A 25559-nucleotide genomic window follows, 5' to 3' on the forward strand; every position below is an offset into this window, starting at 1 on the left:
GAAAGATGTTAGAGATCGCATACCCACAATTTATGATGATCCGCCCATGGGTAGTGAGTCGTTAGTAGATGTGGTAGACTCTTGGAGTAGGGGGTTCAGATTTTTACTGCATATTAATTTAGGATTCAGTCTCAGTTGGGTGATGGTGGAACTGAAGAAAGAAGAGATGTTGAAGGGTCTGAGGGGACCTTTATCAGTAAAACTTTCAAGAGGGGGCTATTAAAACGGAGATTCAGTGCCTTGAGAGAGAGAAGGTGAGAGGTGATACGAGGGGAACTAGTATGCGTGTTACTCCAGGGTAAGACTCATCATAGGAAGAGCCATACATTGATGTGAGCGAAGGGTGATCCTCATTAGTGCATGACATTGGGCAACAGAAGACATGCTCTTCAAGCCAGAGATAGTGTGCTGCAAATTCACAAGAGAGTCATAGACCGAGTAGAGTCTTTGATGCTTCACTTTTAGTTCAAGTCTGCAGGTATACATTTCCAATGACAAGAGGAAGGTCATGGCTGTTTTAGTCAATGAAAGTTGGGGATGGAGACTGAGTGAAGGAGAGCACTTATGTTGCCCCCACTTTTTTTCTGATGTGAACACTGGTTTCTGGCTATAGTCTGGCTGGGTCCCTGCTAATCAGGGCCCCGGTCTCTCTGTTCTCTCTAAACGACTTGGGAGTGCATATTAGATGCACTAGTGATTGGATACTGTGGTACCTTATGAGCCCCTAGTATATGGTACCTTAGGTACCAAGGGCATAGGTACTTCACAGGCCTACCAGGGGCTGAAGCATGTATTATGCCACCCCTGGGAAGCAGACTCAATCTGACACCACAGGCCTGCTACTGCAGCCTGGGAGAGGTAGTGTTAGCACTCCTCACTGAGGTATAGGTTCCCTATATCTCACTATACACACACATAGAAACCTATCAGTCACCCCTAAGGCAGGCCCCATCAATCCGGAGGGCAGGGTGCTTGGTTTACAATGTGAGGGGGTGCCTCTGCATGAGCAGAGCCCCTCTGCAGCTGGCAGAGTCTATTCTCTGTGGCTGTTTGTGGATGCGGTTAAACCATATACTCTTAAGTGCATTATAACCTACCGGTAAATGCTAACTTTGGAATGACTGCATCAAAACATGTTGTGTTTGGTGTAAAACAACTTGGAATCATACCCCCACACCAGTAACTGGTGTGGGAGTATGATCCTGTACCTACCGTGGAAACACGGTAGAAATCTGAAGGAGCCCTGGCATCACAAAATGGATTCCACCAGCACAGACACTGGGCTGCCCTCCTGCTGCTGACCGAAACTCGCAGTGGAGGAGGCCCAACAATAGGCATCCTGTCACAGGGAGGTGTAACCACCTTCCAGACAGGATTTAGTGTATTGGGGCTGGGTGGGTGCACTTCTAGAGTGCTTTGAAGTCCTGCTCTGGGGGAGCAGTAGGCTCCTCTGTGCATATGCCAGCTCAAACCCGTTCAGGGGCTACCTGTCCCTGCTCTGGCGCGAAACTGGACAAAGGGAAGTGGGTGTAACCACCCACTCCCCTGACCCTCCCATAGGAGGGGTCATAGAGCTAGTCCCTCCCTTTCCTTTAGTATAAGATAGGGAAACCTTGCCATTGCAAATCAGATATCCCTGGACGGCGCTCTGCAAGAAGAATCCTGGCCCTTCGACGTTCCACTACCTTTGGAAGACTGAAGAATCTCCCTTGGAGTCAAGGAGTGACTCCCCTGCTTGGCAGGCACCAAAAACTTGAAACAACGGTCGCAAACTTTCCCGCTCCCGCCGGAGTCCGAAGTCCCTGCAGCCCCGGAAGTGGATTTTCTGACTTCTCGATGGACATTGTGAGTCCCCAGCAAAGCTGAGGCGAGTGGACCCCACGAGTGACGAGGAACAGCAATACCCGGGTACCGTGCACTACTGTCGAGTGCAACCCCTTCACGGCGTTCTACGAACTTGTGCATTGGACCACGTGTGGCCTAAGCCTCCAGCAGGATTTCCCTCGAAAATCAGAGACCTACCTCGTCCCGAGTGACCGTGGGCTCCTGTGAAGTGAATCCTCACGAGGCGTCTTCGCGATCCCTTGCCCGTTGGCTTGTGAATCCCCTGAAGACTTTCTCATCAAACCAAAGGGCTCCCCTGGTTGCTCCAGGCCTGCCCTGACTTACCCTGGCTGGGTGAGTCCCTCAGACCTTGCTGGTCTGCACCGCTGACTTTCATTTTCCACGAGACTTGCTGTTGCCAAGGCTTGTTGGCTCCAATCCGGTTGCCGACACCTCAGTAAGCTGCAGACTTTGTGGCACACTCCGAATCCAGCTCCTGGTCATCGTCGATGCCTCCTGGACCTCGTGGCTGAAGAGTCAAAACACCCTTGATCACCTGAAATCACCCGACGACTGTGGGCATCCATCTTCCTGGCCCCGGGTCACTGGCAAGTGGCCTTGAACACTGTCCCTTCTGCTTTCAGGTCTTCTTCATCCTGAATCCAGCCTTGGATTCCACCGGACACTTCTCCAGTCTTCACAAGCAGCAAATCTTCTTCGGCTTCCATTGAAAACGACGACGCGACCAGACACCAAAAGACACCTATGCACCCGGCTTCCCTGGATGAGATAACCCGTGCACTCTGGTGCTCCTGTGCGTGTTGGCCCTCGAATTACTTACCTGGTAAGTGGCTTGGTTGTAAACTCTCCCGAAGTACCCTAAAACTTTAAAATTCCAACCGCGACTTGCTCCACTGAAATTAATAGGGAACCCGCGGCTGTGTTCTCACACTGCACGCGTCTCCCGTGGGTCCTTTACTTACCTGCCTTGGATGGATTCGTGAGGCCCCAGCGATTCTACAGGCCCTAGGCCTTGTCCCCTAGCAAGTCGACATTCCTAAACCTCTTTTTTAGTATATGGTCTGGTACGCCCCTAGGGCCCCAGCCATATTTGTGCTTAACTTATTGTGAAACGTTGATATTTGCATATGTTCTTGACTTCTAATCTCATAAAGAGATTAGTAGAGTGTGTCTAGTAATAAATACATATATATTTGATATGTATACCTGTGTGGTGTCCTTTCATTTGGTAATTCGAGAGATTATAAGGTAAAACAAGCTGCTTTACATTCCTCTGAGACTTAGCCTGAAGGCTGCTCTCCACAGCTACCACTAGGATAGCTTTCTTTAAAAGGTTGCCTTAAACCTATCCACCATAAGAGTCGAATTGGACTGGTGCAAGGTGGCCACTATAACTAGTGACCAGCATATGCCAGGCCAACTTCACACTGAGTGACATTAGAACACATGGATGCTGCAGAGGTGAGCTAAGCTCCGTAGCTAGTTAAAAGTTCTAGACCCTCAGTGGGCTGATAACCAGAGATCTTGAAACCGACATGGGAAGTGGGGGATTTGTCCATTAAAGACCAGAAAATACCCACCTACCCCTACCTATTTACATAACTTAAGGATAACCTATATTTTTTGCCAGGATCTGTGTGGGGTGAATTAGAGAACTGGACAGAGGGAGGGTGAAGGATGCTACAGGACTTTCCCAAAAAGGTTGAAATCAAATCATTTAATCTCTGCAAACAGGAATATAACCTGCAAGCCACTGTCAATTTCCAATTGAGGCACTGGGCTCTTTAATAGTTGACCTAAGAGGCTGCAACTAAATCCGTGACAGCATTGGGAAAATGTGTTACAACCTACTCTGGCCCCAAGGGGTTATGTCCAACATTAACGTCGACCTGGGTGCTACCCCAGAGTGGCCATTTATGGGAAAATGGCAGGGTTATTTGGAGTGACACATCTCCGTAGATCAATGGCAGATGCTTTGGGCTGACATCCCCTCCATCGGTAAAAGTGTGCAGAATAGGGAATGGATGTATACAATTATGATGGGATGGCATTTCATACTTTTATAGCTTAAACAGATGTACGGTCAAACCAATGATCTATGCTGTAATGGGATGTGGTCAATAGAGAGACCTGTTGCATGTCTGGTGGACATGCCCAACGTTAACCCACTTTTGGAAGGATATTCTTAGTCATATCAAGGCAGTGCTGGGGTACCCGCTGGAACCAAACCCAGCAACCATCATACTAAACCTCGGATCAATGAAGATCATGCATCTGCACAAGGCAGACAGTAGACAGTCAACAATATGACTTTGGCAGTGAAACAACTGAATGCACTCAAACGGAAATCACCAATCATTCCTACAATGCAAGAGTGAGCTAGCAAACTTTGGGTGTTGTCAACCATGGAAACTCAATGAAATGGGCATTTAATATGACAGCACGTGGCACCCTTGGGAGGGTTATTTGAAAGACAAGAACTTTGTATATGGCTGTCCCAAAATCCTAAAGTCCCCCTGACTTGCGGACTAGATCACAGGGCTGGTTATTGGTATTTTACTGGCCATTCAAGTGTAAGATGTTGTGTAGATTGTTCCATCAAGGGAGGTACACTTAGTGAATAGGTTACAAGTGTGCTCTACCCCGAGGGAGGGAGTTGGATACAAACAGTCTATACATTTTATACTAATGATGGTGTGTAACTGTGAATAATCGCTTGGTGGAATCACAGATAGGTTCTTGTTTTCTTTTTGAAAATAAATGAAATGTAATTGGACAAAATGAAAGGCGAGGAGGGAGATGGAGGTTCACTATATTCTCTGCAAGTGCATCAGTCACCTCATTGGTGATTCTAGAAGCAGCGTGTAGTAGGAGCCATAGGCAAGTGTGGCTAAGAAAACTACTGCTCCACAGGGCTGGCATCTCCTACTGGAGCTCCTTTTGGCAATGGTGTGTTAATATGAAGCATATTACTTAATGTCTTACAGACAGCTGAAGACGAGGAAAATGGAAGCTTATATTATTGGACTGGAGAATGATCTTCCTTTGGTTAAATATATTGAAGTGAAGATCACAAGTTTGGCTGTCAAATGCGTTGGTTACTCGTTTCTTTCCCACTAGAATGGCGGAGTAACTTATTATATATACAAAAGGTTTCGAAATGAGTGTCGGGAGCAAAAGAGGGATGTCAGTTTTGATAGATCAATCTCTAGTGCCATCATACTTGTCAGCTATCAGGCATTCAAGGTTTGTGACAAGGACATTATGTTTGTTTGACTTGTGGTCGAAGATAAGGTAGGTGAGTATACATCAGTGGCAGCTGGTAGGGAATGGTGGCGGTGGCCGGTTGGAAGGGGGGGGGTTTAGAAAAAAGAAGACTTACCTGCTGGTCGTTGTGAGAAGTTGCCCTGGTATATGCTGTTCACTAGTTCTAGTGGGCACCTTGCACCAGTCCAAACAACCCTTATTGATGATTAGGTTTAAGACAACCGTTATTGAAAGCTATCCAAGTGGTAGTTATGGAGAGCAGCCTTCAGGCTAAGTCTTTAAGAAATGTAAAGCAGCTTGGTTTACCAGATTATAACCTCCTGAATGACCAAATGAAAGAAAAACCACACAAGATATTTATATATATATGAAATATATGTATTTTTTTCTAAACTCTCTACTAACCTCTTTTGAGATTAGAGAGCAAGGCACACAATCATACAGTTATTAAACGACAGTAAATAGCACAATATACACTGAGCCCCAGGGGGAGACCAAACCATATATTAAGAAAGTGGCATAAGAACCACGACTTGACTAGACACAGTGCCTAGAGCACGTAGAATCGCTGGGACTCCAAGGAACCACCCAAGCAAGACCCACGGGGGTCGTGTGCAGTGTGAGAACACAGCCGCGAGCCCCGTACAATTCAATGGGAAAGTCGCGGTTGGAATATTAAAGAATAAAGACACTTAGGAGAGGACTTTGGGCAAACCCTTTCAGACTTAGAGGGTTCTAGGGCCAGCACCCACGGGAGCACCAGAGTACTCATGTTACCTCACCCAGGTAAGCCGGGTGCATAGGTGTCAAATGGTGTCGGGAATTGTCGTTGATTTCAATGGCGATGTGCTGCAAAGTGCTGCTGCCGTGGAAAGGAGAAGTGTCCGGGGTGATCCAAGCCTGGATCGAAGATGTGAAGAACCTGAAAGCAGAGGGGACAGAGCCTGGATCACTTGCCAGTGACCAGGGGCACGATAGATGAATGCCCACCGATGTCGGGTGTTTTAGGTGCGAAGAGGTGAAGCTTGACTCCACTGCCACGGGGACCAGGAGGCGTCGACTACTACCACAGTCCGCAGGCGAGCTGTCCCACGAAGGATGTCGAGTGCTGGGAGGGACTGTGTCCGGATTGGAGACCAACAAGCCTTGGCAACGGCAACCCATGCAGTGAGAGAAAATGGCTTCGGTGTGGACCTGAAAAGTCCTGTGGACTTCCCAAGCGATGTAGAGTCAGGGCACGTCTGGAGCAACCAGGAAAGCCAGTTGAAAGTTAAAGTACCCTTCTCAGGGACCCACAAGTCGACGGACAAGGGATCGCGAAGGGACCTCGAGAAGAATCACTCAATACCAGCCCACGGGTCACTCGAGTAGTGTAGGCCAGTAATCTTCAGTGGAATCACTGCTCGGGGTCTGGACTACAAGTAGCCCAAAGCACAGCCCTTAGAGGTCGCCAAAAAGCGTATGCTACTGCAAATGGTCGCGGTGTCCAGGGGTTCGGGTTGTGCATGGTCCCCACGAGGGCTTTGGATCTCAGGTTTGCTGAGAGCACGGATCGGCCTTGGGGAAGCTTGGAAACCCACCTCCTGTGTTGCAAAAACTTCGGAGTCCTTCAGGAGCTGCATAGTGGCCAATCGGACAGTTGCGTCTTTGGTGCCTGCCTTGCAGGGGAGAAACTCCTTTACTCCAAGGGAGATTCTTCAGTCATTCAACGTCGTGTAGATAGTACAAGTTCTGGGATTCTGTAGCAGAGGTTCGTCCAGGTAAATCTAAAGTCCTGTAGTCAGGGGTTCCTACTTTATACCCAAGGAAGGGGTGGGACAAACTCTGGGGACCCACCTATGGGAGGGTCAGGACAGAGGGGTGGCTACACCCATATCCTTTATCCAGTTTCGCGCCAGAGCAGTGGCCCCTGCAACCGGTTTGAGCTGGACTATGCACAGGGACACCAAATGTGCCCCAGTGCAGACTTCAAAACACTCTTGGAGTGCACCCACCCAGCCCCAATACACTAAAGCCTGTCTCGGAGGTGGTCACACCTCCCTGTGACAGGAAACCTATTGTCCAGGCCTCTCCTGCCAGAGTTTCATCCAGCAGTAGGAGGGAAGACTTGTGTCTGTGGCTGGCAGCATCCACTTTGTGATGCCAGGGCTTGCAAAGCTGGTACCGGGTATACCGGTGTTGTCATATTTCTACCTCTGGTAGGGTGGAATCATACCTCCCACACAAGTTACTGGTGTGGAGGTATGATTCCAAGGTGTTTGACACCAAACATGACATGCTTCCGTGTAGCCATTCCAAAGTTAGCATTTACCGCAAGGTTATAATGCACTTAAGAGTATATGGTCTGGCTGCATCACAAACAACCCAGGAATAAAAGTTCCGAAGGCTGCAGAGGGGCTCTGCTCATGCATGGGCACCCTCTCACATAAAACCCAGCACCCTGCCTTCAGGATTGATTAGGCCTGCCATAGGAGTGACTGATAGGTTTATATGTGCAGTGATATGGAGAGATATAGGGAACCTATATCTCAGTAAGGGGTGCATACACCACCTTACATAGGCTGCTGTAGCAGACCTGTTGTGTCATTTTAAATGACTTCCCAGGGATGGCACAATACATGCTGCAGCCCCTGATAGGCCTCTGGGGTACCTATGCCCTGGGTACTTAGTATACTATATACTAAGGATTTATAAGGGTACCCCAGAATCCAATCTGGAGTGTACCTAAAGTACATGCAATCATTTAGCAGGGTCCCAGACAGACTAAAGTAAAAAAAAAACTGTGAAACATCAGCAAAAAGCGGGGGTAACTAAGAAGCAGATCCTCCTACAGTAGTCAGTCGCCGCCTCTCCTCCATCCTCCCTCTTTTCCTGGCTCCCGGCAACCCCAGGGCTCCCAGACTCCCCTAGCCAATCACCACAAAGCTGTCACTAGCATGACAGCAGCATCGTGATTGGTCTGAGTGTTCTGGTTCAGCGCTCAAACAGCAAGTGGGAGCCTGTGCATATTCTCCACACTGGCTGTGCAATACAGCCAGGTGGAGAGCATGCCAAGTGTGTATGACGGTTTGGCTGGCACACAATGGCCAGCCAAACCATCATGTGCACTTATGGAGCACCAACCACTCCTCCTCCATCGGACGTGAGCCCAGCCTGCCCCACCCTAACCTGGCTCCCTACTAAGAATAAAATTATAATAACGCTCTGATATTATCAATTTATTTTCCTTTGTACTGCTCAGAGGGCAGTGGTGCGACGTTCCTCCACCTAAGCAGATGAGCCGCCGCTGGTATACATTCTCCACCGTTCTCTCTTTGTATATTTACTAGCCAATGTACAGGGGAAGGGGAAGCTGAGAGAGATGGCGTACTAGAAGAGGCAAGTGAGGCTGACCCAGAAAAAAGATCATAGTAGAGTAAGGCAACAAGAGTGGCAAAATGCATGAGTAAGGAGATTCACCCTCTGGGTGGGTATCTCATCTGAACATGAGACTAACTTAAAGAAAAAAAGAAGCTTCTCACACACTACTTCTTCAGTACTAAACCAAGTGCACTCAGTACTGATCGCAATATGCCCTCTACTAGACTCAGTGTGCCTGAGGAGGATTCTAGTGTGCACGGAATGGAGAGATGGAGGAACAAATGAAGAGGGCAACCAAGTATGTCAGATGGGAATTCGGTTTTACTAAAATTAATAACAATGTCCCCTCTAGACTCATTTACTGAAAACACTTATAAAAGCAATGGTATAGACACAAGTCAAATCAATGTATAACTTGGTCACAGCGCAGTAAAGGACTTGAAATCAAAAATGGAATATGTATTTCTGATCAATATAACTTACTATGTGGTAGATATAGAAAGTGCAGAAGTAACAGTGTACAAAGTGCAAGGGAGATGACCAAGTTGCGGATTACTAACTCACAATAGGATATTATTTTTAACCTTGCGTTATAATATGTCTTTTTTCGAGTGCTGTTGTAAACTGCACAACTTCTTGCACTTTTCTGTGCACCTTGTTCAGTGTCTTTTAAAGACATCAAAAATATAGAGTTAAACCAGGATACAGGTCAGCAGGTATGTCATTCTTGAGTAGATCATGTAATGACTAGAGTGTGCAGGGACATTTTTCATGTCACAATTAAGAACGCCATGGTTGAGGGAGTATTTAACCACAGGGGCAATTTAGTCAGAGTACAGGCGGGTATCCTTGTTTTTCTTTCTTGACAATCACTTTGCCAATTCGGTCTTTCCCTGCTATGAGGCAGAGAGAAAAGATAAGAGAGGATATAAAAGATGTTTTTTATATAAACATTTTTGCAAGGAGTGGAGGTCCAGGAGAGTGGAAGAATACAACACCTTGACTGTGGGAATCTCTATATTACAGCTGTATGACTTTCTGATCAGTTGAACAGAGGTCTTGGGGACAGTGTCGCTGGAAATGGGGACTTGTGGTCAGATCTCTCATGACACTCAACCACTGTGGACAGTACAGTCCCATGTGTGTCCAATAACAAACAAACTGTGCTTAGTGATGCTCTCTGCAAACCTGAAAATGATACCAGTGTGCCCAGTACTAAACACATTGAGTTTAATTGTGCTCTAAATAATAACCACATGCCCCAACATTCCTGGCACTGATCAGGTTTTATCAAAACTATCCTGGTTTCAGGTGGCAGCCCCCAGAGTTCCCAGCATGACACAATATCCCCAGAGCTTACCCCAGTGGAATTGGTGCTACCTCTAATTTTCAAAGTCCTAATATCAGTGTTCCTTAGGTTGTCCCTGGAGGCACATGAATAAGCATCTGTGAGCTGAATCTGTATGTCCCCATATGCCAGTGGCTGGAACTGACTGAGAAGCATGCTAATAAGACATTCAATTGTGCGGCAGCTTGGGACTGGAGTGAAAGATTCTTACCTTTCAGAAACTCAGGGAATATCTGATCCATAAGGAGGTGTGTCTGTTTCACCGTCTCCCACACCCGATCAATCGGAACTGAGGGGCAAAGAAAAAAAGGTCTTAGAAAGTAGGTAAAGCACATCAGAGCAGAGGGAATGAGCAGCATACTGGCCTCGCCCTCAGTCATGCAGCATCCCCTCCACAATACACATCCTCAAGAACCTTAGCTAACCGAGAAACGTGCACATCCCAGGTAGTGCACACCTAGCTCTTCAGTCTTCTCTTTCAGATAATGCGCCACAAGGACATAACGTGGCAATGATGACTTTGAACAACTGTCAGGAAATAAGATGCAAAGAATAACTGAAAGCTTTCAAACTCACGAGCTCTACGGTTCCCAAACTGTGCGCCGTGGCTCCCTGGGGAGCCATCAAACCTAGCCAGGGGAGCCGCGCACCAAGCACTTTAATGCATTTAATGTTGAAGGGTCGGTTGGCTTCAGTTAAACTAATTAGACAAACGCATGATGTTGATGAGTTGTAAGTCACATGCCTAAAGCTGTAAACATTGTGCTTAATTTATGGCATGTCGAGGGAGATGACCTCCATATCTCACGGGATCCCCACATTCCAGCACTCCCAAAGTAAGCGGAAGATGCCTGATTAATTTTGTTAGACTCAATAATAGTAAAAAAAAAATTCAAATGCATTTTACACCAATTTAAGTTATCAGGAAAGTACAGTTGTCCAGTCTATTAAACACACTAAGTTTTAGTAAGTATTGACATTTGTTCTTAAATCAAAGGTACTTCCAGTACACATTTCTTTCAGTGCACACACATTTCCAAACAGGCCTACTCTCTCCTTGAGTACAGGGAAGTAAAACACCATATATGGCATAATGCCAACATTTGGAAGCAAGAAAGAGGGCCGTTTGAAAAAATATATATTATATATTATATATATATATATATATATATATATATATATTTTCCACAAAGTGCCCAAAGCATTGAGAATGCACACGACTTCGAAAGAACCATCCGGTTTATTTACACAAGGAAAACGAGCTTCAGTATTCATGTAAGAGTCTTTATCCGACGCGTTTCAAGGCTCCTGCCTCTTAATCATGGATCTCTCACAAACAGTCAGCAGATGGCTCCGATTAAGCCTGCTTCATTTAAATACCCTCAGTGGGCCTCGCACATTGCGTGATTCTATTATTGCAGGCTGGGACTTGTAGTCTCAAGGAGTTAATTTTTACCTTTGGTAGGCTCTGCATTCTGTCAAATTAATTGTTACCTTCCAGTAGGTCATGATACTGAGCGCGTTTATCTTCTCCACTTTCGAAGTGCTGTAGAATGAGTTTAGGCACAGTCCTTACTCACAGCCTTTCCATTTGCAGTTTGTTCGGAAATGGTGCTATTCTCCACGGCAGGGCTGCCGTGTATTAACATTTTCCACAAAGTGCCCAAAGCATTGAGAATGCACACGACTTCGAAAGAACCATCCGGTTTATTTACACAAGGAAAACGAGCTTCAGTATTCATGTAAGAGTCTTTATCCGACGCGTTTCAAGGCTCCTGCCTCTTAATCATGGATCTCTCACAAACAGTCAGCAGATGGCTCCGATTAAGCCTGCTTCATTTAAATACCCTCAGTGGGCCTCGCACATTGCGTGATTCTATTATTGCAGGCTGGGACTTGTAGTCTCAAGGAGTAAATAAACCGGATGGTTCTTTCGAAGTCGTGTGCATTCTCAATGCTTTGGGCACTTTGTGGAAAATGTTAATACACGGCAGCCCTGCCGTGGAGAATAGCACCATTTCCGAACAAACTGCAAATGGAAAGGCTGTGAGTAAGGACTGTGCCTAAACTCATTCTACAGCACTTCGAAAGTGGAGAAAATAAACGCGCTCAGTATCATGACCTACTGGAAGGTAACAATTAATTTGACAGAATGCAGAGCCTACCAAAGGTAAAAATTAACTCCTTGAGACTACAAGTCCCATCCTGCAATAATAGAATCACGCAATGTGCGAGGCCCACTGAGGGTATTTAAATGAAGCAGGCTTAATCGGAGCCATCTGCTGACTGTTTGTGAAAGATCCATGATTAAGAGGCAGGAGCCTTGAAACGCGTCAGATAAAGACTCTTACATGAATACTGAAGCTCGTTTTCCTTGTGTAAATAAACCGGATGGTTCTTTCGAAGTCGTGTGCATTCTCAATGCTTTGGGCACTTTGTGGAAAATATATATATATATATATATATATATACATATATATAAATAAATCAGTGGAATTAATTTTACTTGCATTGATTTTAAGGCAATTTTAGGGATGAGACAACAAAAATAAAGCTGTATGTGGTTTAAAAAATCATTAGTCACCCTGTTGAGACAAGTGTGTTAGCACGTATGACATGGGTAGAAATGGAAGTGCATGCAAATATTCTTTAAGCGCAGAAACACTTTGGCAATGGGCCCTACATGCATATGGGCTCTATCTAGCACTGTAAGTGGGATAAAAAAGTTTGAGAGGGTACTCTAAAAAAAGCATGGGCAAAGAAGTGTAACTAGGAATATTTTATTAAAGGCGCCGTCTTAGTAATACGAAACACCCTGCGTATATGATTATAATACGATCATCAGCTTCATCCCAATTATTTTCAGGGAGAAAAATGCAAATAATTCTGATGCCGGTTTGTTAAACTGATGCTGAAGGCACAAGGGTTTGTTCTCAATAAAGTTTCTGTACTTACCTTTTGTATCTCAAGAGTATACTTCAGATTGGCAACAACTTGCATAAAATATGGTGGGTAACTAGTCTACATTGTAATAGGAGTTAGAGGGTGAAGTGTTGCCTTGCCTGAAAGGGTATTCCATAAGGGCTGGACCTGCACTTGACACTGTGTTTATGAGCACATGTAACTTTACAGGAATTATTGCTGTCCTAATATTTGCTCCACAGTCATTTAACTAATGATTCACAAGCATAGTCCCTTGGCAAGGAACCAAGATCCCTTATGGCAATCAGCATGAACATGGGCAATGATGGCTCAATCGGTCTTGAGCACATGTACTGTAACCGGTGAGGTCTAAATAAAATGCAGATGAGCCTGAAGAAGGGAACCATGTAATGAAAAAGATGTGCATCAGTCCAAAGTCCTCCATGCAGTGGAGTGGTCTGCTGAGACAAGAACACTGATCCAAAAATCAATAAGGGGGGAATGAACCACATTAGTCTGTGTACCAGAGTCTCAAGGAAGATAGTTCTGGAGCCCCTCAACCCCACTTTCATGCGTCGCAGTGTATATTATCTCAGCTCATGTTGTTTGGTGGATAGCAGAAAATATACAAATCTCTAACAGAGTGGGGGTCCAAGGGATTGAATTTATAGACTTAAACAGTTTTTATCCCCAAATCAACATAGTATAACTTAGAAACTCTGCAACTAGTCCTTTCTGTTTTCATTGTCACAGTGGGATTACTCTTGAGACTTACAGTTTGGTGGATAGCATCATCATCAGGTCTATCACTTGAGTGTCCTGTTCCCAAAGTGACTCACCAACCTCCACCAGGAGGGAGACTGTCTGGGTATTGAAAGTGGTATATTGCTTTAAATGATCTCATATCCAGTGAGGGAAGTTATAATATGAATGAAACTGGATAGGGATAAGGTTACAATGGGTTGATGTATACGTAGGTAAGTTACTGGTCCACTACACCTTTGGATCAGGTCGGCATGTTTCATCCAGTTTGTGCCCTAAACTGGTCAAATGGCCTTCGTCCAGACCGTATTGTGGAAGAGCTAGATTTATAGGATACTTCACTGGTGATATCCAGTTTTATTATAGCTATCCAAACTGATTTGTTATGAGTGTTTGATTTTGTGTAAATAATGTGACAAATCAAATTAGTTACTATCACGCAAGAGTAATGGACATAGTAGAAATACTACATATTAATGACAGCATTCTGAAAGATTAAGTACATCATAAGCTAAAGAATAATTATGGTTTGTTTTTAGGATTCTAAGCAGCATGGGGAACTGCCAAAAGTGTAGTTTATAATAGCTCACACTATAACTCACTGCTGAATAAATGCCAGTAGAAATTGTCTAAGTGAACATTCACGAGCATTACATTGGGGGCAATGGGGATCATTTATACTGTGAGAAGTTGTATTGTATTACATTATTGTGTTCTTTTCCTTTTTGATTTCCTCTAAGTTATGGGCCGAAAGCAGTGCCTATAACACCATCTCGTCGCGAGCATAGTGAGCTCCAAGACTGGTGACTATATATACTCGTCCACATTACCAGTGAAGTATCCTATAAATCTAGGCCTTCCACAATACAGTCTTGATGAAGGCCATTAGACTCAATAGGGCACAAACGAGCTGAAACATGTAGACCTGATCCAAAGGAATAGCGGCCAGTAACTTACCCACATACACACCAACCCGTTTTTAATCTTATCCCTATCCAGTTTCTTCATATTAAAACTTCCCTCACTGGATATGAGATAATTTTAAGTGATATACCACTGCAAATACCCAGAGAGTCTCCCTTTTGGTGGAGGGAGGTAAATCAATTGGGGAACAGGAAACTCAAGTGATAGACCTGACGATGATGCTATCTACAAAACCACACGAGTGGAGAAAATATACATCGTGAAAGGTGAAATTGTGGTTGAGGGTCTCCAGAACTATCTTCCCTGAGAGATTGGTACACAGACTAATGTGGTTCATTCACCCTCTTATCGATAACTAAGTCAGAAGCTGAATGAACATCTGCTTCTTCCTCCAACCAACTCCGATTTGAATGAGACAAGAACACTGAACAATTTCCTATAAGGGTGAAGAAAAAAGAAAAACACGTTGTGCAATTCCAAACGTCTCTGTCAAGGGATATTCCAGGATTATCGCGAAGACCTACTCAACTATTTCTTGCCATGCTATATTGCCAGTTTTGGAATGGAGGCAAACTAATGACTACTTAATAAATTATATTTATTGCTAAGGATGAATATCTGATGCATATAAAAAGCTTTATTCCTTGAATCCTGATAAACTCAAGCTACACTGAGATAGAATGTAATTTGAAGAAGCAAATTAAGTAAATGGTTTTGATAAGGGTGCAGTTTCATAGTACATAGTACATGGACACTTATTCCTGAGAAAGGGTGAAGGAACTGGCTAAAGCTTTTCAGAAAGAGTTAACCAGAGACTAGATAATGATGCACACAAATCGAGGCAGTACAAAAAGGGCTGTGAGCTTCACAGGGTGCAGATTACAGGAAGCCCCAGCTTTTGAAATGAACCCAGAATTAAATGGAATACATGACAGCAGTAAGGGAGAAAAGTGAGGGAATCTGGTTTGTGCTGATGTTGCCCATCAAGTGAGTAAAACGATGGGAATGAAACCACAAGTTATTGAAAAATAAAGTAGTGTGTGTAAAATAGAAAAGGTAAAGAAGCATTCTGTAAGACACTACTGTTAATGGAGCCACAGCCACATGGAGCACATCAGATGGAAATGCAACGTGCAGTAATTGCCAGATAATGGACCTTTTTGCAAGTGTGCATAAAAAATGAAATTAAACATGCAAGTATGGAGTGTAGAAAATAATAGAAATGGGTGTGACCTTGTATTGCATATCAAAAGAAATGAAATGCTGGAAAAAAAGACCTCCGACTGTGTGGTGTAAATAATGGTTGTCGATAGAAATAGAGTAACTGAGTAACCAAAACTATTTTCTGAGAAGAAGTTGATAGAAGTTCTCAAATCATTGTGCCATGAGCAACGTCCCATAGACACACAGATAGCTACATTTGGATGTCCATTAACATGTTAGGCTACTGGCACAAAATGATGTGTTAAAGGAAGGCAGCTAAGTGACACATTATACATAGCAAGAAGTAGACTGTGTTAGATTAAGGGGGGGGCAAGGATTAAATTTGGGGAGGGATTAAGTTAAAACACCACAGTGCAGCAGCATAGAGGTGAGAGTGACAATTGATAGCTCGGGTGGTGCCTGGCACAGGAGCGGTCTGTAGACTTTAGAGGCACGACAGACGCTCAAGAGTTTCCTGCACCAGATAAAGCAAAGGACAAGCTGATATAACAGAAATGATGATGCATTGTGGTCAATTACTCTTGTGGTTCCTTAAGGATGAGAGCACACTTTCTAGAACTGAATAATAAAAATAATAAATGGATTGAGTGGTTCCAGTTATCATGTGGATTTCATGAAGGCTATTATTTAAAAAAATCTTTCTTCTAAGAAGTGTAAATGGTCACAACTTTGTTAAAAACAAAAATACAACAATCCTACAACGCCCTAATATATTATCTTATCAGACTGATGTAAAACATTCTTGCACAGCAGAAATAAAAAAGCTGTATTGTAGTGTCTGGGCAACACCAATCTTTGTAGGCAGCTTCAAAAATATTATGGATGCTTGACTACCCTCGTCAACTCAGACTAAAAATACACCATTCAATCCTGGGCATTACAAACATTATTTGCCTATTTGGTAAACTAAAGACAACTGGGCTACATTTATCAAGGCGTTCAATTTATAAATATAATTAATTTCAATAAAATTGTATGGTCTAGGTTACATGAGCTTGAAACCACATTTGTATTAAAAGATTCCAATGGATGGTTCAGAGCTTGTACCATAAGCTTTCCCAATCCATTTAGAAGACACCTGCCTCAGAGAGAGGCCTTAGGTTCGAGGTTACATGAGAAAGAGGGCATCAACCATAGGCAAATTGTTGCTAACACGAATGTACAGAGAGCCACAGAGGCATGAATGCACACCTGAGCATCAGACAGCCTGCAGTAGACAAACAGCTACTGCGAGTTTCTTCAGTGTGTGAGTCCTATGCAGCTAAGTGAAAAACTAAAACTAAAAATAGTAATACTATTATGACCACTACCAATTATAATTATAATAGACCTATTTTCTGTAGAAGCAAAAGTGCAGCAAGACGTCTTACCTATCACAGGTTGGAGCAGGAAAATGCGTGCAGTGTATATTTAGTGTAGTGTGCATGGTGGTTGAGTGTAATGAGTGAATTTTGTGGTGCCTAATGGGTGTGTTTATTGAGTGTTGAGGGTGTTATGGTGCATGTATGTCTCTCAGTGACACAACCAGATTAAATCTAACTTGTATTTCTTCCGTCTAGCCTCATGTCTTGTCCCACATACTATAACCTTCCTCTATCGCTCTTACCCGGGCCCCCTCTTTTTTCTTACACATATAATGCCCTGGCTTACCTTCAAAGGCTTTATTTTGTATTGCTTTGAGTGTGCTGACTTGCACTCTGTACTGCCCAAGGTCACTGTGGAGAACTGTGTTCAGAAGCTCCACATGCACGCACGCCTGGATCATATCCAGAGTCCCAGCCACTTCATGGAGGGCAACAGCTGCAGTCTCTGGAAAGATAAAAGGGGAAACAAGCTAATGTAAAGAGTGGGCAGCCTGTAACGCTTACAGTATGCTTGAATCTTCTAGCTTGATGCATGCTCTAGTAATGATCTCATCAATTCTCCCCGGCGCAAGCCTCCTACATCTAACTACTACTGGCACTTACCACATGGCCAACTGCAGCCAGACCCCAATTTCACACCACACACCCAGAAAGTCACATACACAATTAAATGTAACCCCAGAATTGCATCCATGCTGTCTCATCCACAATCTTTTGCAATTGTAACTTAGAATCTTACCTGCATCTCGATTCCAGGTCAGAAGATAATTTTTCTTGTTCCTATCTTGAGCCCTTTCCAGGTCTGATGTTCTAGTACAGAGAGAAAGAGGGATGTGGGTGGACAGATGTTAGGGAGTCACAAGGATACATCCACCCCGCTCTACAGTATTTCAATGACATTTTAGATCAGCCCTCGAAAAACATCTACAAGTGTTACAGAATCCTTTTTCATAAAAAAGTGCATCATGGAGAGGTGTGAGCAACCAAAGCCGAAATCACTATCAACCGCCCCATACCAAAATCTTAGAAAGACCCTCTGATCAGTTTACACTTCTGAACTGCGACAACGAAGGGGCATTTTGGAATTGCCAATCCACACTTATAGTCCCGCCCTACATAACTCACAGAGACTAAAAGGGTTCACCAACTGAATGCTAATCAGTGATAATCAAAGACTGCAGACCTCAGAATTGCAGTAATGGAAGGTTACTTACAAATATCCAAAAGCGAATTACAAACAATAGAAACACTTATCATAGATCTATTCTAACTGTTTGATGATAGACACTAGAGAGTGCTTAGAGACCTTAATCGAAGGGTTGCAGAAGAAACCTCACTCCTCTTCTTAAGTCAAACTGGGAAGTTTTCCAAATAATGCAGAACACATTGTCACAGCACTCAGTCCATCCAATGCCCTATGCCAAATGATCTACAACTAGGTCTACTCTTCTAGAATACAGCAACACACAGCTCACTCACCTTGTCACAAGCATGTGTAGCGGAGCCCCTAGTTTTACACTGAGCCTTCGGTACAACACTAAATGAGAACAAAGAAAAGAAGTGTAGTTTAGCAGCAACCGATCACTGGATACAAACACTGCAGCAGATTTGACCCCACAATTGATTACATTTGTCAGAGGATTTAATAGAGTTCTTCCATTCTGTGTGGACAAGTCTGAAGCACTGGGCAATGAATGTTAGTGCTTTTCAAAACAATGGCAAATATGACATACAGTGTAACAGAAATTGAGGTGTGTTAGGGATTATGTGAGGGAGAACATGGAGAACTGTGGTGTGCTCCTTTGGTTGCAGTAGAGGGAAGAGTGGTATGTAACACAAAGTAAGGATGAAGCCCAGGGAGCCAACTTATGCCTTGCCCTCTGCAAGATCACAGTGCTTGCCTGCGCTCCAAGAGGATAGCAGAGGATTTGTATGTATGTAGATGGAATTTGTAGATTATAAACCTAGTCAAAAGGCAGTGGGGCGCTGTATAGGATGAAAGGCAGGGATACAGACAACAAATGATTGGAGAGTTTGTTGGGTTGTAGGTTGTTACTGTAGTGTGGACTAACCAGGAGACTGACGGCTGTGGTCTGGATATAGGTCAGAGTGTTTAGTGGTTGAGGATGCTTTTCCACTCTTACACCACCCTGAGCAACAGCAGCATTCCAAACCTCAGAGGACATGCTGTACCAACAGGAAGTGTGTTGGTTATCAAACTGAACATGTTTTTGGTGGACAGCCACAACCCAGTTAAGTTTTCACTCCCTACACCAAAGAGTGACTGATGTGGGATTCCATCATTCGCCTTCACCCAATCATAAGTACCTCATGAGGATAAGACTCATAAGCAGCACTTATAATGAACAATGTCGAACATAAACAAAATCAGTTGCGGCCACCACAATAAAGAAGTGGTGGGGCAGGTAGAGGGAGCGCAGGAGGGGGAGCGCGCCAGGAGGGTGGATTTAATAAAAAAATTATTTAAAATAAAAACTTACCTGGAGCTGCCTCCTGCATCAGTCTTGGTCTCGTCCTTCCTGATCCCAGCAAGCACTGAGGCCACGTCACTGGCTCTCATCCAATCCCTCTTCTGCAGAGCAGCGCTGGGATTTGGCTGAACAGGCAGGAAAGACGCCCTGCTCAGACCAGGGAGTCTGTGGGGATTCTCCGGCCTGGATGCTTAATGCAGCTGGGCTGGAGAAAACCTAAGTACGTATGTGTGTTTTGGTCGGCCTGAGATGGCTAGCCAAAACACATATGCGCACTTAGGGAGTGGAGTGCACGTCGCACTCTTCCTCCCAATGCCCCGCCCCTCCCTTCGCCAGCTGGCTCAGAGGCGGAAAATTAAAAATAGAAAACAATGACATTGTTTTATTGTTCTTTTACTGGTTCAGAGCCAGTGAGTGGGGCAACGCTCCTCCGCCATTGGGGTGGAGCCGCCACTGAACAAAAGACCCTAGACCATAGTGGAAATTCTTGAAGGTCAAGTGTATGGTGCCTCATATTGCAAGATGATTGGCCACAAGAACTGCAACCTAACTACTTAAATGCAATTCGGCATTGAGCAAATGTAATAAATCCTAAAATGTGACATGACCAAGGGTCTTATTTAAAGTTTGGCGGATAGGATGCTCTGTCAAAACGTGATAAATATCCCATCCGCCGTATTACAAGTGCTGTAGGCTATAATGCACTTGTAATAAGGCAGACAGGACATCTGCCATGTTTGTGATGGAGTATCCCCTCAGCCAGACTTTAAATAAGGCTCTTGGGGACTGTTCCAGTATGACAGTCCTGGAGTTTGGTATGTTTAATATGATGTTAATATATTTTGAATTGCTGGGTCACCTCAACATCTAAATCAACTGTCTTACAGAGTGTTGCTTTGATATCTGTTATTTGACAAGCATAATGGAGACCTTTGGAATTGGCATTTGGAGGACCTCGAACCAAAAACACCCCCATCGCAATGCAAGTTCCGGGTCTACAATTTTAACCTACAAGAAAGAAAATGTACTAGACTACAATGCTTTTTCTTTCTCGTAGTTATTTGTTCATAATTTCATCATCTTACATACAGGTATTCTCTCTACAGTGTCTCAGGAACCCTTTCTAAACAAACCTTTTCGTCTGAAAAAAGCAGTACATAAAAGGAAAACAAGCCTTTAAAAGGCAATACTTTAAAAAATAAATATATTTCTTTCAAATAAATCCAATCAGACACAATAATTGTAAAATGCATTTGGCTGAACATTATTTTCATGAGCGTTTTTTTTTTTTTTTAAAGCAAAAGCGTTCTTATACCTTCTGGTCCTAGACCTTCAAGAGGAGGAGATTCTGCATGTGGAGTTTCCAGAAGCCGTTGTGCAGTGCTACCTAAACAGCTTTACTTCACAAACTGGCCTCTATCAAAGTACACTTGCTTACCGCCTCTATTTAAAGGAAAAATCCTTCTCAGACATCTTATTTCTCCACCCTGCGATTACAGATTTCCTTGAACTCTTATGAAATTATAACCCCCCCCCCAAACAAAAGGTCCTCCTCTCCCTGAGTACTCAACATTGTCTTTTCAAAAATGATTGGCCATCTTTTGAACTCCTGCACAATGCAGATCTGCAGCACTTGTCATGGATGGTAGCCCTCCTTGTGCCTTCACCGAGAAGGGCGAGTGAGCTTCAAGCACTGTGCATGGAGGAACCTTATATTGTTTTTTTACTGCAATAAAGTTTCCTTCCCCAACTATTTCTCTATCAATCTTATTTTCTGGACCTTTCCTCTCTTACACAGAGGACTCTTCAAAATATAGAAGCAGGGAAAAAAGCGTTATTTGCCTTGGAACTTTACCTAAATAAAACTAACATCTGAGGGAAACTAAGCAGCTTTTCTTTTTAATCCTAAATGGATGGTCAACACCAGGATGCAATCAATGTAAAAAAAAATGTCTAGATGGGCCATCTCCTTCTTTATCACAGGCCATCAAAAGGCTAACAGGCCTTTACCAGGTAGGCCTAAATCTCATTACAATCGGGGAAAAGCAGGAGGATAGCATTTACCACTGCTCTCGTGAGGAACCTTCTTACTATAGACATTTGAAGAGTAGCAATCTGGAGATTAGTTCACACTTCTGCTAGGTACTATTGCCTTGATTCTAACTCAAGAGTAGATATAAACTTTCCATCTAATATGGCGAACCAGGATGGCAGAGAACAGCCAATTGCACTCACCAAGCAGCGGTGCTACTGGTGAAGCAGGGTGCCCCTATGCTACCATTAGTAAACAATATGGAGACATTGGTTAAACCAGTACAAGCAAAAGTGAGGGTTCCGTATCTGGGAGGTGTGGGACATCCTGGGGAGTGCTTTCTGAGGGAAATGGTAGTCGCCAAGCCCGCAGGAATGTGCGATATAGCTAGTGAACAGCCGAAAAAGGGTAGCAAAAATATTCTTATTCCCCACACATGCAAAAAAGTAGGCAGAGTTGAAAAGGAAGCAAGCCTATCATCAGGTATCCTTTAAAGGGCCATACAGATGATGGCATTGCTAGATGGCATCATTAAGAAATTGTGGAAGGTTGACAAATCCTCAGGTGTGATAGAAGCCCATTTGGAACAAATGGAGAACAGGATGTCTGGAACAAATGGTTAACAGGATGTCAAACTGTGATGGCCAAGTGAGAGCTCTAAGAGCAGGATGGAAAATAAGGAAAATAGAGTCAGCCATGTAGAATTGGGAATTAGGGAAGACTACGAAAATGCATGAAAAATATGCTGATGTATTGCTAATTCTTGAGAGGATAATAGAGGTATTGAAAATATCGGTCTGTTGAAAAACAAGAGTGAAGCATCTAATGTTCCATTCTTAGAAGTTCCCTCAGTGCCTTCAGTCTAATCACTCGATTTACAGGACCAGTCATGTGCAAAGCGGCTGCAATGAGACAATCTCTCCAGGAGGATGAGAAAGGACTATTGCTCTTCCTGGATTTCAGAGTCTATACCAAGCAAAAACAAGCATTTCACAAGACTTCATGAATGGTATCTTCAAGATGGCCGAAGGAGAGGAGCTCTCCTATGAAGCTCTGGGCCAGGGATCAACATCGACCACTCTACCATCAATATAAAAAGAACATTACCAATCCAGCGCAACATCAATGTATCTGAGGGTAAAAAATACTAAACGTTTTGAGCAACAACCTATCAGAATCTAACAGGGCTGCCCACCAACGCTGCCCTTCAGATAATCCAGCTGCTGATCTGGCCAATGAGGCTGCAGCACAGACGGCACCCAACTGCGCCTGGAGGCAGCCTTGCAATGCATGCACCCATGATGGTGGTGACAACGTAAGCCAGGTCACTAGCCCCCCTCTCCCCCCCAAATGCTCCGACTGTCGGACCGGCTGATGATCGCTAACCCCATGGGAACTGGGCACCCCGGAACCACCACATGTCCTGGGTCCTGCTCACAATGGCGGCGCCAGTCTCCTGAGTGCTAGACAGGCAATCTATTTATTTGCTACTCCCCTTGTGCCTGAACGGTCGTGGCCAGTATTCGGAGCAGTGTTAACCAGACAGCAACTGGCTCCATACCAGGTATTTACCCACTAACGGGCCTGTATTTGGAGACATGCCCCAAACAGGAGCAGGCTCCATTTCTACTTTTTCTAACTAATGTAGTGATCGGAGGGTTGTGGTTGACCTCGACCGGAGCCGCGCCACAGCCCAATCAGCCACAGGGCCCCTGCAAAATCCGGTGTGACTCGGGAGCAGCCAGAGGAGCACTACACGCTTGAGGTAGTACCAGCGCTCACACGAAGAATTCACCCAGCAAGCCTCCCAATACTCCCCAGCTCCTCATGAACGTGAGACAATTTTTGTGGCTGAACCACTGTATAGCGGACCACTCTGGAAAGCATTAGTTGGGGATCCGGGTCCAACCACTTCTCCAGACCCCATCCCACGCTTTCTCAGTAGCCGTCTTGGCACTTACAAGAGGAGCCGTAAAAGAACAAGGGGACCTCAGAAAGAAAACAGGTCCCCTTTAAACCTCTAACTTCTACAGCAGAAAGTAGACTGAAACAATAGAAAAAGGTTGAAAACCTCAAAAGCAGTGGCCATATTAGAGAGGACACATGTCCACTAATTAAACACAAGGAACAGCAGCCACCAAAAAACAATGGTCCCCCACCAATACACTGCCTAACAACCTGAAACCCCATGGACCTAACTTCTCCATAACCTAGCCCCAAACCTCTCAGCGAATAGCACCAAAAACCTCAAAAACAAACTGATCAAGCAACACCCAGAAACACTAATTGCCGATATCTTCTACAACTCCTCTGAAGGGCAAAAGAAAACCGATCTCATATTCCACACACCCAGACCCGCAAAATGGTGCACAACCCTAACTAACATCCTTAATATTACAAAATTCACCAACATCCAATACGGCAAAAAACGGACAATCACCAACTGTCCCACCTTCAAGGGCAAGAGCACCATAACCATCTACGGGAACTGAAGTATCATGATCCAAGATAACAACATCAATCTATGTTACTTTGACATCATTTCCCCAACACTAAGGTACGCCATTCACCTCAAGGTCAACCACACCCTTCCAGCCCAACCTCCACCTCAGGGTATGATACAGGATGGTAACAATTCGAGACCCACCAATCATCCCAAATCTAGGTCCTCCGCCATAACTCACGCTGCCCCTCAACCGCCCCGATCGATCTTGCCTCCGCCACTCCTCTCAATTACACCGCACCCAGTCACCCTCCAGCGGCAGGCCACCCAGCTAAGCCAATTACGGAGAGCAGACCAGCTCTTATCAAAATCAGCAACCTTATTTCACAGCATTTCATCACCCATGTCAACCTTAACCTACCCCCTTTCTATCTCCCTCCCACACCTCGCGGGAAGCAGACCGAGAGGTGCCTGCGCCAGACAAACCCAAGTGTCCCACCATACCTTTCGACCCAACAAAGACTAAAGTTCACAGATACTCCTTGAATCCCTATTCCAACCCTGTCCAAATCAGGGTAGATACTGGCAGCAACTCCACACTCGCCCTCACTAAACTCTGCCCTCCGTACCCAAAATGCCTCATACAAGATAAATCTCACCTCAACTACTCTTCTCTTCCCACACTAAACCATATGCCCACGACAGATAAAGGAATGACTAACTCACATGGATAACCAACTTAATAAAGTAACACAGGGAATTACCAATATCCTATGAATTCTTAAATGTTATCTTAAACTGGCCCAAAGCCCACCCCTCCCCTTCTCCTACTACTCAAGACAACCCACACGATTGTCCAAGAGCCAGCCTCACAGCTGGCACACAACTCCCCTCAACAGCCTAGCGTACAGGCCGAAAAGATCAACCCCTGGGATGTCTCTGAAGGAAGCAACAGCCCTAGCCAACACCTATGGCTTAACTCCCACCAAGACAACCCCACCTCCAAGATACAGGTGATTGCTGGAATCGGGAGAGACATCAACCCTCCAAAAGTTGCCAGAAACCCAACCCACCACATCAGGGCCTCCTAGGCACCACCCCCTCAGAAGCCCACAGCAGCAGTAACATCAACTGCATGCTCACAAACTACAGATCAGCAACTAAACATGTAACCGACCTAGCTGAAACCATCCTGAACCATGACATTGACATAGCATTTATCACAGAAACACGGCTAAACACTGCCTATCCCATCTTTGACCCACTAGTCCCTCCTGGCTTCATCATCAAGAAAGAGAGGGAGAATCACAACGGAGGTGGCATAGCCATTATCCACAAGAACAACATCCACATAGCAGAAACTTACGCCTATACCTAAGCCTCATTTGAAGATATCAGCACAAACATAACGACAACGATCAATAAAACCACAAAATGCCACCTTCTTTATCACCCACCTGGCAACACACTACTTTGGAGAACACCTATTTAAACAGATAATGCACTGTTCACTCTTCAACGACAATAACTTAGTTCTACTTGTTGTTCTGGTATGGTACAAGACCGATGATTTCCT

General features: G+C 44.5%; 1 protein-coding gene across 2 annotated transcripts in view; it reads right to left on the reverse strand.

Moving 5' to 3' along the window:
• The window catches only part of RUSF1 (RUS family member 1), a 182304-nt gene that overhangs the window by 8856 nt on the left and 147889 nt on the right, over nt 1-25559 (reverse strand). For both annotated transcript variants that reach the window (XM_085618441.1, XM_085618440.1), the window contains exons 11-14: nt 18496-18553; nt 17756-17826; nt 17303-17461; nt 10032-10109 (exon numbers count right to left, since the gene is read on the reverse strand). In XM_085618441.1, coding sequence (XP_085474567.1) covers nt 10032-10109; nt 17303-17461; nt 17756-17826; nt 18496-18553 — 366 coding nt within the window. The remainder of the gene's footprint in view (nt 1-10031; nt 10110-17302; nt 17462-17755; nt 17827-18495; nt 18554-25559) is intronic.

Source organism: Triturus cristatus, chromosome 7 (genome assembly GCF_964204655.1).
Source record: "Triturus cristatus chromosome 7, aTriCri1.1, whole genome shotgun sequence".
Taxonomy (NCBI): Eukaryota; Metazoa; Chordata; class Amphibia; order Caudata; family Salamandridae; genus Triturus; species Triturus cristatus.